Source organism: Euleptes europaea, chromosome 4 (genome assembly GCF_029931775.1).
Source record: "Euleptes europaea isolate rEulEur1 chromosome 4, rEulEur1.hap1, whole genome shotgun sequence".
NCBI lineage: Eukaryota > Metazoa > Chordata > Lepidosauria > Squamata > Sphaerodactylidae > Euleptes > Euleptes europaea.
In genome coordinates, this window is record NC_079315.1 from 71,163,835 (window position 1) to 71,182,877 (window position 19,043).

At 41.6% G+C, this 19,043-nt stretch overlaps 1 protein-coding gene across 2 annotated transcripts in view; it reads left to right on the plus strand.

Annotated features, from left to right (window-relative positions):
- The window catches only part of MCC (MCC regulator of WNT signaling pathway), a 249,633-nt gene that overhangs the window by 176,796 nt on the left and 53,794 nt on the right, over positions 1–19,043 (plus strand). For both annotated transcript variants that reach the window (XM_056848103.1, XM_056848104.1), the window contains 2 exons: positions 5,961–6,103; positions 14,296–14,459. In XM_056848103.1, coding sequence (XP_056704081.1) covers positions 5,961–6,103; positions 14,296–14,459 — 307 coding nt within the window. The remainder of the gene's footprint in view (positions 1–5,960; positions 6,104–14,295; positions 14,460–19,043) is intronic.

Consider the following 19,043-nt stretch of genomic DNA (forward strand, 5'->3'; position numbering starts at 1 on the left):
TCCTTTGTAGGAATGGGTAAAAAACTTCCAATAAATAAATTAGAAGAGAAATCCTTAAGTTTACAAAATAGTTTTCTTGAGTGGGAGAGGAGACTATTGTATGTCAAACAGTTTTGTGGGTTTGTCCGTTTTTATCCTAGAAAAGTAATTAAAAATGGGAAGTGCCTACTATGAAAAGATCTGACAAAACTATTAGCATAAACATAATTTTAACAAACTCTCTGTTCATAGGGGACTTAACACCTGAGGACATCAAAGTGCTTTACCAGCACTAATTAAAGCAGAATGAATGTTGGAAAACAGCCAAGGTCTAGATTATATTTGAAGTCATGAGAGAATAGCTGTGTACACACCCTGTCAACACCCCAGATGAATTCCTTAGTGGAGATTTCTGGGGAAATCATCCTTTTGTCACGTATAATTTCTTGCTGAGTTCTTAACTAAAGGAAGCAGTTTCAAAGGTCACATTTTACTATCTTGTGGGTCCCCTTTTCTGATTTGTTACATATCAGGATGAGTCATCGCCCTGAATTAATGCTGGATCCAGCAATTCTGGTCTGATTGAATGCCAACAGCATCTACAAGCTAAAAAGCAGCTAAGCTTTTCTGGTGCTAATCTACCGTATTTTTTGCTCCATAAGACGCACTTTTTCCCTCCTCAAAAGTGAGGGGAAATGTCTGTGCGTCTTATGGAGTGAATGCCGGCTGGGCGCGTGCGCGTCAGGACGGCGTGAGCCAGCATTCCCCGCCCCGATGGCCAGCTGGGAGGCGCCCAGCTGGCTCTGTGCGGCCCCGCCCGCCTCCCACTTTATATATATTATTAAATATATATTTTCCCACTACACACGTGTGTGTGTGTGTATATATAATTGCCTTTTCTTGTTTTGGTGATTAGTGTCGTCCTCTCCTTAGACTCACTTTGTAGTTTACCAATGCCATGCTCATTTTTAAATTGTTTTGTATTCACACTATCAGGATCGTAAACAATTCTTAAGCCATGTGCACCCCCAGGAAAGAGCTGATAATTATCTATTAATTAATTTGTAAGTGCTACAAGAAAACAGAAAGTAATTACAGAGGAACCAAATGGAAACTCCAAGGAGAAGTGGAACCTTTGAACAGGAGTTTTTCTGAGTATACTGATATCCATGGGGATAAATTCAAGGGAAATGTAGGGGCTGTGAATAGGTCCATGTGGAACCATAGTTTCAGTTTTGCTTCCACCTGATAGCAGAATCCTTCAGCAGTGCAAACAACCCTTGCATGGATTATTTGGGTTTAAACCTGTTTGGCTACAAAGAATAGAAACACAAACCTCACAGCGGCCTATTGAAGTGTTACCATTGCGATTAGCCAATTCTCTCTTCCGCTCAGAGAGGTAATTCAGATTTTAAAATGAAGGACTAATTGCAGAGAGTTGACATTAAGTGAACAAACAAATTACCCTTCTGACCAGAAATAGACAGCTCTTTGACTGCATGGTAATTGTTTTTTGTCTGAAGCTAATTATTGTTGGCATGTGTTGTGGCTAATAATTAACTTATTCAGAGAACATTAATCCACATATATACATCTTCATTATCTTGTATTTCTTGCTGTTTAAGGCTTGGCTTCTTGCCTGCTTTGACATGTATTGCATAGCACTTTCAGGTACTGTTTTGATCTGATCTGAACATAACCATTGCTGCATTTTGTTAAATATTTGCTTTGCCTTGCTGAGTTACTTATTTGTAAATTATTTGGAAAGCTGTATTTTCAAGGTGTCTAAGTACAGGTTGTAAAAAAGGTGGTGCAATACAAAATAACTTATTGTTTCCTTTTGACTCTTCCTTGCTCATGAATGGCCCTGGTCACTAACCTGTCATCTTAGAGCTAGAGTACATGTTACTGCAGCTCGCTTTCCTGCAGAAATGACTGCTCATGCGAGTAGACTACGTGTGAGAGCAGTGTAGCACAGGAGAAGAGACTCACCGAAAACTGAATTTTCTCTTCCATGATCAGAAGAAGAGTTGGTTTTTATATGCCTACTTTCTCTACCACTTAAGGAAGAATCAAACCAGTTTACAATCACCTTCCCTTTCCCTACCCACAACAGACACCCTGTGAGGTAGGTGGGGCTGAGAGAGGTCTAAGAGAACTTTGACTGGTCCAAGGTCAGCCAGCTGGCTTTGTCATGGCTTGTGGCGTTAAGGGGTCTACACTCCTAGAATGTACCACTTACTGAGAAATTGAGCTATCTATTCAGCGAGACCTCACAGCCAGAAGTCAATGATAATTCCTACAAGGACTGTAGGCTTTCTATTGAAGAGTGCCAGAAAATTTATGAACAAGGGACTTCCTTTAAATAACATTTATTTCACATAATATATATATATTTATATGCATGTGAATATTTACACACTCTCAAAACATGTCATAAAGTACAAACATTATGATTCTTTTACATGTTCAGTTATGTTAATATATGCAAGCAGTTTCATACAATCTTTATAAGCAATTTCTCTATGTAAGGTTTTCTAATCTTAAACCTTTAATGCATTTCTCTCTATAAGATTTTAACTTGTATCTCTAGATTCATTTAGAATACTATAGTTACAGAATCTTGTAAAAACATGATTAGTAATTCTCACAGAATAAAAATATGATTTAATACAATGGGAGAGAAGATATGATTAATATAATGGGGAAAAGACCTGTTATAGTTAAGAGCATCTTAATCCAGAGTACCTGAAATATAAAACATAAGTAAACCAGGTAAAACCTTATATTATTTCTAAACCTCTCCAGCTCATATGCATAGCTGATATTTAGGATATTCCAAACCTTTTCTGTAAGGACATAGTCTTTTCCCATGTTTCTATGTCTTTACCATATCTTTGATTCTCTGGTTCTTAGTTTATTTGAGAATTATAGTCCGAAAGCTCATTGAGTATTTCATGCCAGTTTAGGTTCATTGAAATACTGTTCTGAAGTCTATTTATCAGAGAAAGCTGAAGTTAGAGCTAGTGAGACTATAGTCAGTTGTTATAGCTATGTGTAGTATCTTTACCCAATGCTGTGTGCAGAGGATAAGATACTATAAGCTTTATATTTAAACTATTCTATGTTTATGGACTTCTGATCACTGTTAAGATCAGGAATGCTTCATAAATGCTGATAGTATGTGAGTGAGTATCTTAATAGTCAGCAATGCAAAGCTTATGTATTATATATGATTCATTATGTGTGAGCTTAAGGCTGTATTAGTGTTTGTATGGAAGACTCAGTTATTCTCTGGCTTTGCCAGTCTCAGTGAATATGTTTCCTTGACTAAGAGTCTCCATGAATAGGCCTAATAGATTTTGTATATGTTTTATGTAAACATTACTTTATATGTGCCTTAAGCTTTGTTACAGAGAACAGAGATTCTCCTTTTCCCCCAGGAACATCTCTGGCCTCTTATTCTGAGTGCAGAAGCCTTCCCTTTTAGGTTGGGAAAACTCTGGCTCTTTACCCTGAGAGAGTTCTCTGAGTGCTTAGAGAAGTCTCCAAGAGCATCTGAGAATCCTGTTTCTGGTTCTGAGAAATGGAGAAACCAGTTCTGTAATTTGGGTTTCACAACTTCCATGTTTCTCAAGGAAAGCCAGGTCAGACTATTTAGATTATTAGTCTGCCAGCAGTCATTTCAGATGTCCAGCCTTAGCAGGTCATCTTGAAATGAATTGCTCTCAAGGAGAGTCTTTCCCATCCTCACAGAGAGCTTGTGAAATGGTATAGTTTCATATCACGCAAGACATGAAATAATAGAATGAAATAATAGACATAATATCATAGAAATGAGTTATGGCCAGACAGACTTGCTGCCCTCTCTGTAACTCATTTCTTGTCTCACGCAAGAGACAATGAAAGCTTAGTTTTACATCTTTGCAGATGTTTGGGAGAGTGAGGCCAGGCAGCTTTCAGCTGCCCTCCACCAACTCTCTTCTTTCTAGCAGTTTGGTTCAGCTTTTATACTCTCAGAGCAGTGGTTATCTGAGCTGAGCCAAGAGGCTAGAAACTTCTGTCCTGGGTCTAAATTGGTCACTCTTGATAGTGACTGGCATTGTCACTTCCACCTGGTCAGTGGAGAAAGCTCTACTATGTATTAATGTGGCATTAAGTCACCAAGTTCACAAGGTCACCATCTGTTGTACTGCTTAAAGACCAATTCTGACTTATCGGACAGTAGAATTATTTCCTCCTTATGCTGTATCTTAGAGCAGAGACCAAAAATCCCCAGACAGAGATGACCTTCTTGTTTATGCCAAGAAGAACACCCCGGATAAGCAATTGCTGATACTTTTCAGACTCAACTATCAAGCGAGCAGCATTAAATGTCTTATAGCCTTGTAGCCATGCAGTTTCGTTTATCTTAGAACAGCTTCAGTCAGCATGAACTTTACCCCACATTACTTCATCAGTTCTTATTCATATGAGCCTTAAAAAATGCTTTTACTCATATAGATTCATAGGCAAACCATATGCTCAGGTTAATTATTGCTCCAGCCCATGACAGCTTCATGTGGAGGAACTGGGAATCAAACCCAGTTCTCCAGATTAGAGTCCACCTCTCCTAACCACCACTGTTAACCACTACACCATGCTGGCTCTCATTATACAATGTTCCTAATTACTGAGGAAGAAAGTGTGATCCTCAGCAAGTCTTCTCCCTCCTCAGGTTACACTGCTTATACAAATAGATCTCTTGTGTGAGTGGTTCACTTCCACTGGTTAGGCCAGCAGCAGAAATTTGCTTGCCGTCTTTTAGCTGTGTGCTACAAAATAACGGCCACTTTAAAACAAAAGTTAATTGCAGTGAGAGCTTAGAGGGGATAGTACATTGTCCTCTCCCCTCACAGAAAGAATTGCATCCACATAGTATGTTGATATGAGTAGTAGTGCAATAAAGCATTTCTAGGTGCAGATGTACATACAGTCGGTTCTTTTTCGTGAGAATTTGTGCAAGGTGTTCCAGGCACTTGTGTCCTTGGTACATTTGCAGGATGTGCTAGAAATGGAAAAGACTGCTTTTTGCGGTAATTGTAATACTTATCGGAACATTTTGCAGAACCACTGTAGTATGCCAGATAGCGTATCCTATTTGGATAAAGGAGATCTGGTTTCAGAAAGCCACTCTGTGACATACCTTGCTGTTGCCCTTGGGCCAGTCACTATCTTTCAGCCTAATCCACCTCACATGGTAGTGATGAGGATTACATGGGATTACATCCTCTAGGGATGATGTTGAATTTCTTATCTTCAGCTGTTTCAACTCAAAAATCCTCATTTTGATTTTTGCTTCTCCCCTGTGTAAAATGAACTCCTGTATCATTACTTCCACACAATTTTCTGTTCCCTTGCACTGAGTTTTCTACATAAAATGTAAGAGGTTTCCAGCACTATTTGCGCTTCATTAAATCAGCATTATAACATTGTGTTGGGTATTACAGTTCCATGCTACTTGTGGAGGTCTCCTTGAAGTATGTTCTGTGTCAAGGGAAGACTCTCTCTCTCTCTCTCTCTCTCTCTCTCTCTCTCTCTCTCTCTCTCTCTGTCTCTCTCTCTCTGTCTCTCTCTCTCTGTCTCTGTCTCTGTCTCTGTCTCTGTAACCGTTATGTGAGCTACCCTGATATTCTTGGAGGAAAGCTAGGACATAAATGTGATAGAGGATATTTACATTATTTAACACAGAGGATAAATTAGCAAACAGTCTGTTTAATAGGTTGCATTACATCTGTCTGGTGAATGCACTTGATACTGAATGTTGTGAATATGGACATTTCCCAGGTCCGTGGATTCTAGATGAATGTACTATATAGAATACATTCATAGAAAGCGACACTGTGATATTAAATTGTTGCAATTATAGAAACAAAACTTGGGCTGTTTCTGCAGAAGGCAGATACGTTTTTCAATTTATTTATTTTTGGCTTTCTCCCCAGGGAAGAAGATGAGTATTCCGAACTACGATCAGAACTTAGTCACAGCCAACATGAGGCCAATGAAGATTCACATAGCATGGACCAAGATCAGACTTCTGTTTCCGTCCCAGAGAACCAGTCGACCATGGTTACAGCTGACATGGGTGAGAATTGTTTTTACATGGAAATCATGTAAAACTGTAGTAGCAGGAAGCTATTGCAGCTTTTGATAGACTAGTCAGCATGTTCAGAGGAAAAATAAAGCTTCATAAAGTATACCTTCAAGGCAGAATTAAAGGTATGGGGCAACTTTCCTGAATACATCCAATACAATAATAGTGTGGTAGCTGCAGAGGAAGAATGGGAAATGAGCTGGTTACTCAACTTTTTAGAAAATTGGTCTCAAAATGAAAGGCAAAGGTTTTGATGGCTAGTCATTGGGCACGAGAGTCACTTGCTACAGGTAACCAGAAACCAGTCTATGAATGCTTTTGATCATGAAAAAGAATTGACAAATGTGACAAATTTAGAAAGTGACAACAGTGATTAAAAGCTTGTGTCCCTGCTCTTTTTCCCATCTCACCCTTATTCTTCCCTTTGTGTGTGGAGCTGAGATTGAAGACTTCCCAGTTAAATTTCTGATATAACTACTGTTCGTTGTGGTATCCAAATTCAAACTGGATTTGTTGGTGTACACTAAGGTCATTTATGCATGGGAGTTTTACCTGAGGTTTGTTGCTCGCGGGGGGTACCCACAGTTTCCTGTTGTGAATCTATGTACAAGCAGTCTCCAAGCTCAAATCAAGAAGCATTAAAGTCCCTGCCCCTTGAAACACTGCTTTGTAATTGGCTGTAGTGCTCACTGTGAGAAAAAAGTCCCCCCTCCCTGCAGAAACCCAAGTGTCGTGAAAAAAGCATTTAAAAGATGGAGCTTTCTAAAAGAAACCGGGGGGCGGGGCGGAAACCCAAGCCTCGTTTTTTAAAATCCTTTCTTCTGCTCAGAAAGAACTCCCAGGAAGCAGGAAGTATTTGAATTCCTGCCCTTTAACATGCTGCTTTGTTATTGACAGTAGTGCTTTCTGTGAGAGAAACGTCACTCCCCCAAGCTTTTGTGTCCTGTGCTTTGCCTTATGCACAATTATTTCACCTGGGGTGATCTCAGGAGAGATCAAAGAATCAGGTTAATAGAGGAACGGAAGTGCTGGGATTTGTGAGGGCTGGCCGTGAGGTCATCTATAAAGGCGGAAAACTCATGCATAACTCCGAGGAACAACCAAGACAGACCAGGAGGGGGGGCAATGTGAGTGAAAGTACCCATGCATAAATGACCTAAGTGAAATTCTAATCTATGCTTTTATCCTGGTTTAGAATCCCAATTTGGCAAGAAAAAAATAGGTTTGTTAAAGCTATCAAATTTGGACATCACAAACAAGTAGTGATTCCATGTGACATCTGAATGCAACCTGTAAACAAGTGGTTGTAAAAACACTGAGCCATTCTGGCATTTCCAACTAAGTTTTCACTACTATTAAGTATTACTCTAAGTGTATCTTTTAGTTTTCCTTGTTTTGTCTTATGTTTTATGCTTGGTGAGTTTAATTTTCTTTTAAACTTTGCCAGTAACTATATTGACTGCCAAGATTACAAGACAGGATAACAAAGTGAAATTAAAAATCAGCATTTTCCCAAAACTTTTTGCTTTCTGGGAGCTGTGTAATTTCTGTACAGATGGCTGGTCCCAAAGTAACAGTTGGCCAAGTAGGGAGTGTTAAGGACATTTGTTTGTGAGTGGTTTTTTTTTTGGGGGGTGGTGGTCAAACTCAAGCAGGTTTTGTGGTTCACAACTTAGGCTTTTAGCCAGGACACTCTGTAGCAGTAACCTGCTTTGGGCTCTTGGGTTCAGAAAGCACATGTTGTAGATTCTGAGGTGTTACACAGATCTAATTTAGAAGGAGAACACATTTCAGTATAGAACCAAGTCTGCTATCAGTTACATTAGAACATGTCACTATGGTGTAGTTATGGATACAAAAAGGTTGTACTCTGGCAGTTTCTCTCCTTATCATTTATATTAGTAAAATACATTGATACTTAAATTAGTACTATCCATATAAGGAGGGAATTCACAAGAACTTGCAGGATCACTTCACTGTCCCCTGTGTCATCGTCCTCACACTATTTTCTCTTTCTTTCCTTCTGGCAGCCCCCATTTCCTTTTCACTTTCCCTGCTTCCTTCTCTCCTTGCCACTAACGAACTAACCATTCTTTTATTCTTTCCCCTCCCCAGTCTTTATCCTTTATTTACTTCATTTGTATCTTATCTTTCTCCCCAGTGATGACCCAAAGCAGCTTCTCTGCTCTCTTTTATTCTCTCAACAATGCTGTGAGGTATATTAGGTGAGTGACTGGGGAAAGGTTATCCAGCAAGCTTCTGTGGCAGAGTGAAGATTTGAACCTTGGTCTCCCAGATTCCGTTCTACTAGTCTAACTGCTACACCACACTAGCTCTCAGATTTACCTTCTTCCCTCCCCATGGCAGCCTCTTTATACCCCACCTTTCTCCTCAATGGGGACCCAGAAGAGCTTACATAAGTCTTTTTTCCTCCATTTTATCCTCATAACAACCCTGTGAAGTAGGTTAGCATGAAAATATGTGACTAGCCCAAAGTCACCCAGTGAACTTCCATGGCAGAGTAAATACTAGAACTTGGGTCTCCCAGACCCTGGTGTGAAACCACTATACCACATTGGCTTCCTTGGAGTGGCTGCTCTTGAACAATAGTGAACATCTAGTCCCCTGGGAGGGTCATGCAAGTCATATGGTATCAAGTCACCTAGTGGTTGCTTTTAGGCCTGGCCCAGTTGCAACCTCCCTCAAAAGCCAAACAACCTTCGAAAGAGCCCTGCAACAGCCACCAAGGACATTTGTTTCTTGAAACTACAGGCACTGCTTCTGTCATTTTGGAGGGTTTTAACCACAATGTGTGTGTGTGTTGTTGTTGTTTTGAATTTCAGCTTTTCCTTCTTGGTCTGGTTTTGTCTTGTCTGTTCGTGGTTCCATTCTCTAGATTTAAGTATCCACAGATTTGGCCATGTTGAGAATTAGACATATTCTAATTTCCCCCCCAAAAGGATGGAGTTGATCCTTTGCCACATTTTGAGTACTGTATGCTCTAAATTCAGAGTGAGTACAGAGACCATATAATCATCTCCGTTTGATGATGGTAGACACGTGTGGTTAATTTTGATTGAGATTCATGGGAAAACAGATGTTCCTAGGATGTAAGGTTGTCCAAAACCATAGCTAAAAATGCCAACTGGATGCTAATAGCTGAAAACACTTCAGCAAAAAGCATCATGCGTTTTGGTTTTCAGATTTGTGGTGATACAGTTGCATTGAAAAAACAACAAAAGAACCGACAGGGAAGAGGAACTCTACTGAAAGACTGTTCTAAAACGGAGACCTTCCTATTGGTTCCTTCCTGTGGTGGTCATAACCTATCTGGAAGAAATTAAATTTGGTACAGAATTTTAATTTTAACACAAAATACAAACATGGACTTTTCTGTGTGTAAAATTCAAAAGGGCTGTTTATACAGTCGCTTGTACATGCATGCATACACAAGTCCAACAATGAACGAAGCAAGCTAAATTAAAAGTTATAAACATCCATAACATCAGTTGTTGGAGATTAGGTGGTAAAATTTCCAAAGATGGCCCTGGCTAAGCCTATGCACAAGCAGCTGCATTGGATTACAGCCCATAACAATCAGGACTACAAAATGATGCTGGGAAGATTTATTGTCCTTTTATGATCGTTGCATTCTACAAATTGAGAGATGTGAACATCGCAACACAATATAACATTGCAAGATGTTTGTTTTCTGTACTTTTTCATCCATATCCTTTCTACTTTTTTATTTTGCTCCTTTTCTGCTATACATATGTTTAAGTTCTTTTTTTAAAATCCATTTCTTTGGTTTACATATCATGCAAATTCATCACGAACTGAAAACCCAGCACTACACATTGCACTAATGCAGCAACCTCACTGATATACTGAACTACCCTCACCTGTCATGATATACTAGTAAATTTAGCTATGCTGTTCTACTGCTACAGGCAGTAAAACATCAAGGGCTAAAATAGCTAATCTCCTTTGCTGTATGTTACAAATTCTATGACCGCATTTAATCAACCTTCTCCTTGAGATGTTGGTTCCTCTGTGTTATAAAGGCTTATTTCCTGCAAGGAAGGCAGCCTGAGGGGTAGAACTTAAAGGACAAGAGCTTGTTTAAGAAAGGCATCGTCTTGTAAAATGTGACAAAATTTGTAGAAATTGTCGCTGAGCTTCAGGAATGCAAGCAAAATAAATAGGTTTTATCAGCTCAGCAATCTCGTTGGTGCATCCAGGCCTGAGAAGCTGTTTTTTGTAACTGAATTTTTGCTTATGTGAAAAAATGCTTTTTAAGTGGACCTGACAGAGCAGAAATATTTTTCCGTGGGAAACAGGCTTCAGAAGGCCATCTTCTTTTGCCCATCGATGCTGATAATACCATGGGATTTAATTTGTTGAGGCATTAACTTTTTTAGTAACTGCATATCTGAGATGCAGTTGTGCAGGATCTGGACTTGTCAGCCTTGTGTCCATCCTTGTTGCAAGGGAGAGATATGCTTGTCTGGTTTAATGGAAGAATTTGGGAGCTTTGTCATTGTACACTGTCCCATTCCTATTTAAAAGTAATGGGAGGAGCTGTGGCTCAGTGATAGAGTATCTGCTTTAAATGCAGAAGGTCTTAGGTTTAAGCTTTGGTATCCCCAAGTAAAAGGATCTCAGCTGTTATTGGAAAAGACTTTCTTTGCCTGAGACCTTTGAGAACTGTTGCCAGTCAGAGTCATATTTGGCTAGATGTACCAATGGCAGCTTCATATGTTCAAGTGGGAGTTCTTTGACTGTTAACAAGCATATGGATAAGGGTAACCAGAATAAAATACATACTTGCATCTCCAGAAAAGCTTTTGGCAATGACCCTCAATGAAGGATCTTGGCTAAACTTAACAGTCATGGGGTAAGATGGCTATGCACCTTGAGCTTCAGCGAGAAAGACGTGCTATACACGGAGTAAATAAATAAGAGAGCTGGTCATCTTGTTGAATAGTAACTGATTAAATGACAGGAAACAAAGGGTAGGATTAAATGGATAGTTTTCACAAGGAAGAGAACTAAGCAGTGGAATTCCCTAAGGAGCTGTATCAGTGCCATTTAATTTGTTCATAAATTATTTGGAATGGCTTAGTTTGTGCATCATACCAAATTATTCAGGATGGTGAAAACCAAAGGGGATTGTAAAGAGCTTCAGGAGGATCTCTCCCAATTGAGTGAATGGGGAAATAAATCTTGGGGTTGTGGTTGGTTGCTGAATGAAAATAATGTCTGCTTAGTGTGTGACAGCCGTGAAAAAAACAAATTCTGTGCTAGAGAATATTAGCAATCAAATTGAAATAAAACAGCTAATACCGTAATATCCTTGTATAGATTGGTACGGAGTCTGCTTTCAGAATACTGTGTAAGTTCTGATCATGCCATCTCAAAAATGATATCATAGATCTGGAGACAATGCCAAAAAGGGCAGTGAAAATGATCAAGAGCTTATATCTTCGTCCCTATGAGAAAAGACTAGAGAGGTTAGTCAGGGCTTTTCAGTTTAGAAAAAAAGACAATCAAAGGAGATATGACTTATATTTATAAAATAAAGTGTGGTGTGAAGATAGTGGATAGAGCCATTTTCTCCCTCTCTCCAAATACTGGAATTTGGGGATATGAAATGAGATCAATGGCCTGTGAATTCAGGAGAGACAAAATAAAGCATATCTTCATGCAAAGCATAATTAACTTGTGGAACTTGCTACTACAAGATATAGTGATGGCCGCTAGCTGATATAGCTTTAGAAGGTGATTAGACAAATTCATGGAGGATAGGTCCATCAGTCGCTACGAGCCATATGTAAAAGAGACATCTGTAAAGGGAAGCAGTCCTGCTGTAGACCTCTAGATTATCTGGTTAGTCATTGTGGGGAACAGGCTGCTGGACTAGATTGACCATTAGGTCTGATCCATCAAGGTTCTTATGTTCTCTGTTTGCAAAACATAGGCTTAAATATCTGGTGGGATAGGAGATCTCCTGCTAATTACAGTTGATCTGCAGGCGACTAAGATCAATTCCCCTGGAGAAAATGGCTGCTTTGGAGAGTAGTTGCCTTCAGTAAACATTACCAGTTAAGTTAAACAGAAAAATCAGAAGTAACTGCCCATATCTCATTTTGGATGGATATCTTTAATTTATCAAGGGGAAATTGCTTATCATAGAAATAAATGCTCTTGAGTCCCCACCCCACCCCCGTTAAGTTTCTCAGTTCCTCCCCTTTGCCATCCAATTAAAGCCAACCAGATACTGGTGTGCCAAAGATAGAGATCAAGACCTGCTCACTTGGTTCTATGGCAGTGATAGCAATTGCCATTTTGTGCTTTGCTAATAATGCAAGAAGGATGCTTGCTTCAGGAGACATAGGTTGTTGGCAAGTAGAGAAAGAGGATGGAGAAAGCTTTTTTCTCCCTTTCTTTAAATACTAGGAGCATCAAATGAGATTGACAGGTAGTAGGTTCAGGGTAGATGAAAGTATGGCTTTATGCAATGTATAGTTACCGTATATACTCGCGTATAAGCTGAGTTTTTCAACCCAAAAAAAGGGCTGAAAAATCCCAACTCGGCTTATACGCGGGTCAATACGGTATTTCGTGGTTTCTTCCCCCCCCCCCACCGCATGGAGCCGCGATGAGTCTCCTGCCGCACCAACACGCTCCCCCCTCCGCCAGCCAGCTGATGGGCGGGCTGTCCCGCCTCCCCCCACCACCCCAGCGCACCTTCTGCTGGGCGGCGGCGGTTTCTTTCCCCCCCACCACCACGCTGTCCCACCTTTCCCCATGGCCCCGTCTGTCTGGCCAGCCCGGGGGACAGGGAAAGTCGTCGGCGCCGCTGGAGGTTTCCTGCCCTGCCCTCCCCCCCGATCACCTGGCCTGCATGCTAGACGCGCCACCGGGGAGCCCCTGCCCTGCCCTCCCCCCTGATCCCCCAGCCTCTGCGCTGGCCCGCCGCTGGAGGTTTCCTGCCCTGCCCTCCCCCCCCGGATCACCCGGCATGCGCGCTGGACGCGCCACCGGGGAGCTCCTGCCCTGTACCTTCTGCTGGGCGGCGGCGGTTTCTTCCCCCCCCCCCCGTGCTGTCCCACCTTTCCCTGCGGCCCCGTCTGGCTGGCCAGCCCGGGGGCCAGGGAACATCGTCGGCGCCTCGTCGGCCGGGCAGGGCCCGCCCAGGCCGGTCCTCCCGCTCGCCAGCTGACGAGCGGGCCTGTTGGTGCTTGTGGGGGCCTCTGGCGCACACCCCTAGCCGGCTGCATCGCCACCTCTCCCGGTGAGTAGGGGGTTCAAGGGCTCTTCCCCCTCCCCCCGTAGGATGACGCTGGGGTCGGGGTGGGCGGGAGGGCGACCCGGGGCAGGGGCGAGATCCTCCTCCCGCTCTAAAATGGCGGCTGCCATTTTAGAGCGCAGCATTATTGACCCTTGGCTTATACTTGGGTCAATAAAAAAATCCCTTTTCTGTGGTCCAATTCGGTGCCTCGGCTTATACTCAGGTCGGCTTATACCCGAGTATATACGGTAACTTGTGGGACTCAACTGCCACCGAATGTGATGATGGGCACAGGTTTACATGGTTTAAAATTTTTTATGAATGGTTACTGGCTAAATGTTCAGATGCAATATGCCTCTGAATGCCAGTTAGTGCAGAGCAGTAACAGGGATAGGCTTTGGCCTCAGGGCCCTTCTTGTTGACTTACCGGGGCTTCTGGTTGGGTGATGTGGGAAATGGGATTCTGGACTAGGCAGGCGTGCTGCATGGGAATGCAAACAATTCCCTAGGCCGCTGGCCGGTCTTATGCTTTCCTGACACCAGTAGTGATATATTACACATTTCATGAAATCATTCTAGAAAGGCTCTACTGTTCAGCCAATTCAGTTGCGTGTGAAAGACAACTTTGTGTTTTTGTGTGTGAATATCTTATGATCTTTAAATACTATCAGACAACTTTCAAGCCTGCATAATTGCTAGGACAATTATCAGCCAACAGTACATTAGTAACTTGCAAGGTTAGGTTAATGGTGTTTGTACTTGGGAAGGGGCAGGCTGTGAAGAGAAATATTTGCCCAATTGAGGTACCTTTTACAAGACCGCAGCCTCTTTTTCTTTAGATATAGATTGACTTTTAGTGCTTGTCTGACATGTTCTTTCTGTTGCGCAGATACCTGTAGTGACTTGAACTCTGAACTGCAGAGAGTGCTGACGGGTCTGGAGAATGTAGTCTGCGGGCGAAAGAAGAGCAGCTGCAGTTTGTCCGTAGCAGATGTGGACAGACATATCGAGCAGCTCACCACTGCCAGCGAACATTGTGACCTAGCCATTAAGGTGTGGTAATAGGAGCGAGTCACTTTACTGTGTAACCAAATGAACCAAATGAACGCTATTTTTAGTACCTATATTGCATTTTTCCTGTGATAGTCACAATTCATTTCATTGGGCACAGCTTTGATGTAGAAAATTATCAGTGTACCTGCTTTAGTAAGGGAACAATTCAGTCACAGAGAAATGCCTATATTAAAAAACAGGTTAGAACTCTTGCCTCTCCCTGTTATAAGGCTCCTCTAATCATTGACCAAAACTGTTAAGACATGGATCCCTGTGGGGCTTGCTCCTGTGGCTTGTGACCTGTGCTTCGAACAGAGCTTCTGACAGGGGAGTTGAGCTTGGGACTGGTGCAAGAGGCAAAGAGGGGTAAGAGAAACTTTTCTCCCTCTCTCATAATACTAGAATGCGGGGTCATCTGTTGGAGCTGGAGGGTGAGAGATTCAAAACAGATAAAAGGAAGCATGTCTTCACACAATGCATAGTTAAATTGTGGAATTCCCTGCCCCAGGATGTGGTGATGGCTGCCAACTTGGAAAGCTTTAAGGGGGGAGTGGACATGTTCATGGAGGAGAGGGATATTCATGGATGCTAGTAAAAATGGATACTAGTCATGATGGATACCTATTCTCTCCAGGATCACAGGATAATACGCTTATTGTATTAGGTGCTTTGGAACACTGGCAGGATAATGCTGCTGCAGTCGTCTTGTTTGTGGGCTTCCTAGCGGCACCTAGTTGGCCACTGTGTGAACAGACTGATGGACTTGATGGACCTTGGTCTGATCCATCATGGCCTTTCTTATGTTCTTAAGTGTGTCTGTTTGCTTGAGGTGGTGTGGTTTCTGAGTTGTTTGGGGTGTGTCTGTGTGAAAATCTCCTAGCTTGGTGAGTGCACTAGAAGCACATGGTTCCACTGGTTCTGCTTGAGTGAGGTGAGTCACCTGCAGGAGCCACAGCGTTCCAGTGTAAAGCAGACCTCATTAGAGGGCTGACCCTGTAAGAGTCACACAGGATAACTCATGGGTTAATAATGGAATATGAGGACAGGTCCTCTTATGGGTTGAAAACTCATTAAATGACAGGAAACAAAGAACAGGAATATATGGACAGTTCTCACAATGGAGCTGGATAAATTACAGAAGAGGGCAACCAAAATGATTATGGGGTTGGAGCCCCTTCCCTATGAAGTAAGGCTGAATAGTCTGCGACTTTTCAGTTCAGAAGAGATGACTAAGGGGAGACATGATAGAGGTTTATAAAATTATACATAGGGTGGAGAGAGTGGACAAAGATAACTTTCTCCCTCTCCCAAAGTACTAGAACTCAAGGGCATTCAATGAAGCTCATGGGCAGTAGATTCAGGATAGACAAAAGGAATTACTTCTGTACACACAGGGTGATTAAAATGTGGAAGTTGCTGCCAGAGAATGTAGTGATGGCCACAGGCATAGACAGGTTTAGACAAATTCTTGAACGGTGGGTCTACCAGTGGCTACTAGCCATGGTGACTAAAGGGAACCTCCACATTCAGAGATAGTCAGCCTCTGAATCTCAGTGCAAGGAGGCAACACCATGGGAAGGCCTCAGCCTCTATACCCTGTTGTTGGCCCTCCAGAGGAACTGGTTGACGATTGTGTGAGACAAGATGCTGGATTAGATGGACCATTGATCTCATCCAGCAGGGCTCTTCTTATGTTCTCATGGAATATTCACATACTTTTTGACTCCTGAGTCCATGATAATCAGGAAATAATGCAACTGGTAGGTATGATGAAGAAAGAAATTATTGGGATTCTTTGCAGTGACAAGAAGAAGATATAGGAAGTACAGAAACTAAGGGATAGGAAGCCCATAGCAGAAGACACTAGATAACACTGGTCTGACAAGCAGGTCCTGGGAAAAGCAGAAGAGACAGAAGCCTGAAGAGGGATGAACATGATAGGGCTATTAACCAATAGGAGCTTGGGAGTGGGGTTTCATATAGGTCCTACTCCTTGGGATGGCTGGAACTGGAGATAGCCCAACTGGGCAGTAAGTTATAGCATTTTACCCCTCTCATAGTTGTTTCCCTTTTATCCGAGGTAAGTGGTTTTAGTAGTATTGGATCTTTAATTTATGAAGGACTGTCTGCTGTGGCAATGATAGCACATGGTGATCTACACACTGACACAGCTGTGCATAATTTAGCTGTAACACTGGGATGTCAATGGAAGAATAATGATACAACAGATGATTAAAAAAAGCAAAAAATCTGTAACAACTCTATTCTAAGATGTATCACAGATAAAGTTAGCAAGAAAATGCTCTGTTGTCTTCATTGACTGTTCGCATTGCAGAATCTGTGTTTGATTTCCATTTTTTCATCAATCTTTGTCAGACATTTCTCAGTGTGGGAGATATCCCAAGGCAGAAAAGTCATTCTGCATTGGCTAAAGGATTTTTAATCAGAAACAGAATAGGTGAAGAGACCTCTTGTTCAAACATTTAAAATGCATTCCTGGGATTTGCCTGAGCTGCATTTTGATGTAAGACTTTAAAGTGCTCCTATTCTGTTCTGGTGGTGGTGTTTTACAATTTCCTGATGTAGAATCCAGCAATAAAACCGCTTGCTGTTTGAAGTAATGTAATCTTAGAATTTTTGTATAGTTTAACACAGGACATTTTAGAGGATGACCTGGATTCAGGATGTCTACTTTCTGGATTTTGAGTTTTGTACCCTGCTGTTTTCATCATTGCCCTGCCTTCCTTGCTCACCGTTGTATATTCTGGATGATGCCAGTGGCTCCATTTTCTCTTTCTTACCTTCCACATCTGAGGTCAAGAGAAATTATGTTGTTTTCCTTCCCCATCAGTGGTTTCCCCCTTGGAGCCTGTAGAGCAGGCAGCCAGTCCCTGAGGTCATGTACCACAAGCGTTTTAGCTTTTGTGTAGATCCTAATAAATAAATATGATGTCTTGTGAAAAACTATTGAGGATGAAAGAGCTTTTTAAAGACAGAAAGTGTATGTATGCTACATATAAAAGATTATTTATCCAGGGTTAGTTAAGAAGTAATGCTAACTATGGCCTGTACTAAAGAAACAGTAATTAATTGGATTATATTACTCAAAGAGAGGAGGAATGGAAAAGAACACAGTGTACAAATGCAAGGCTCATTCATAGTTTTGTTTCTGAACTAATTAACTCTGCTCACTTTCTCCACACCCAAATTCCATCTTTCACTGGCATCTCTGAGGTGATTGTTGGCAAAATTATGAAGACTATGAGAGACAACACCTAGTCTTGTAGTTTAACTGTATAACATAGAGTAGTCTGAAAAGACACAAAAAGAGCCCCGTGGCACAGAGTGGTAAGCTGCAGTACTGCAGTCCAAGCTCTGCTCATGACCTGAGTTCGATCCCAATGGAAGTCGGTTTCAGGTAGCTGGCTCAAGGTTGACTCAGCCTTCAATCCTTCCGAGGTCGGTAAAACGAGTACCCAGCAGCTTGCTGGGGGTAAAGGGAAGATGACTGGGGAAGGCACTGGCAAACCACCCTGTAAACAAAGTCTGTCCAGTAAACATCAAGATGTGACGTCACCCCATGGGTCAGGAATGACCCAGTGCTTCCACAGGGGACCTTTACCTTTACCCTTAGTCTGAGAAGGAGTTTGTGGTGCATATTAACTTCAGTATTACAGTGTGTGTAAATATTTGACTGAGTTGAAATCCTGTAGCTTGTTCAAGTAAACATTTCCCTATCTTGTACACAGAAAAGACCGTGAATCAGAATGGGTTGACTGTTTGGCTAGGTACAATGTAAAACATCCTGCTTATTTAGGACACTATTTTTAGAACAGGATAAAATTCTCTGATTGAGTGAGCTTCCTTAAATCAAGGGGGGAAATTGTTGGTCTTCCCTAACAATTCAATCAGTTGCTCCCAGCCCTTTGATGGAAACAAGAAATCTATAAGCAAAAAGAGGTAGCAAATAGATACGTCTAATAGTTTGCTTTAAGGTATATAGTGAAATCCAAATGAGGCATTTCCCTCCAGGTGAAGGTTCCAGTTATCAGATTTGAATGAGATTTTTCTCTTCCAAGTCTTTTTAAATAATCTGGGGGAAATTCCACCCCAATACACTGTTTTTGGAAGAATATGTTCATTAGTGATTCTACACCTTTGTCCTTTTAGGAAAATGTCATCTGCACATTAGTAAACAACACATCTAAAATGTTTTCTATCTGTAAAAAAAAAAAACGCTCACGGATCATAAAACATCTGCAGTAATATATTGATTTTGCCATTGGGTTGTTAGTGAAGGGAAGTTTTATAATTTTCGGTAAATTGGTGCAAACATTGGCCTTCCCTTAACAACCCATTTACATGTCTCACTTTAAGATCATTTGAGGAGACTCTGCTGACAGTTCTTTGGAATCAACAAAGACTGGAATCTTCTTGATCATGACACTTTTAGAATTCACAATATAGGTAGGAAGCCTGTCTAAGAGGCAGCATTAGGGCTTTATGCAGCTTTGTGAAACAGGATGTTAGACTAGATGGACCACAGGCGTAATCTAATCCAGCACGGCTCTTCGACTATTCACT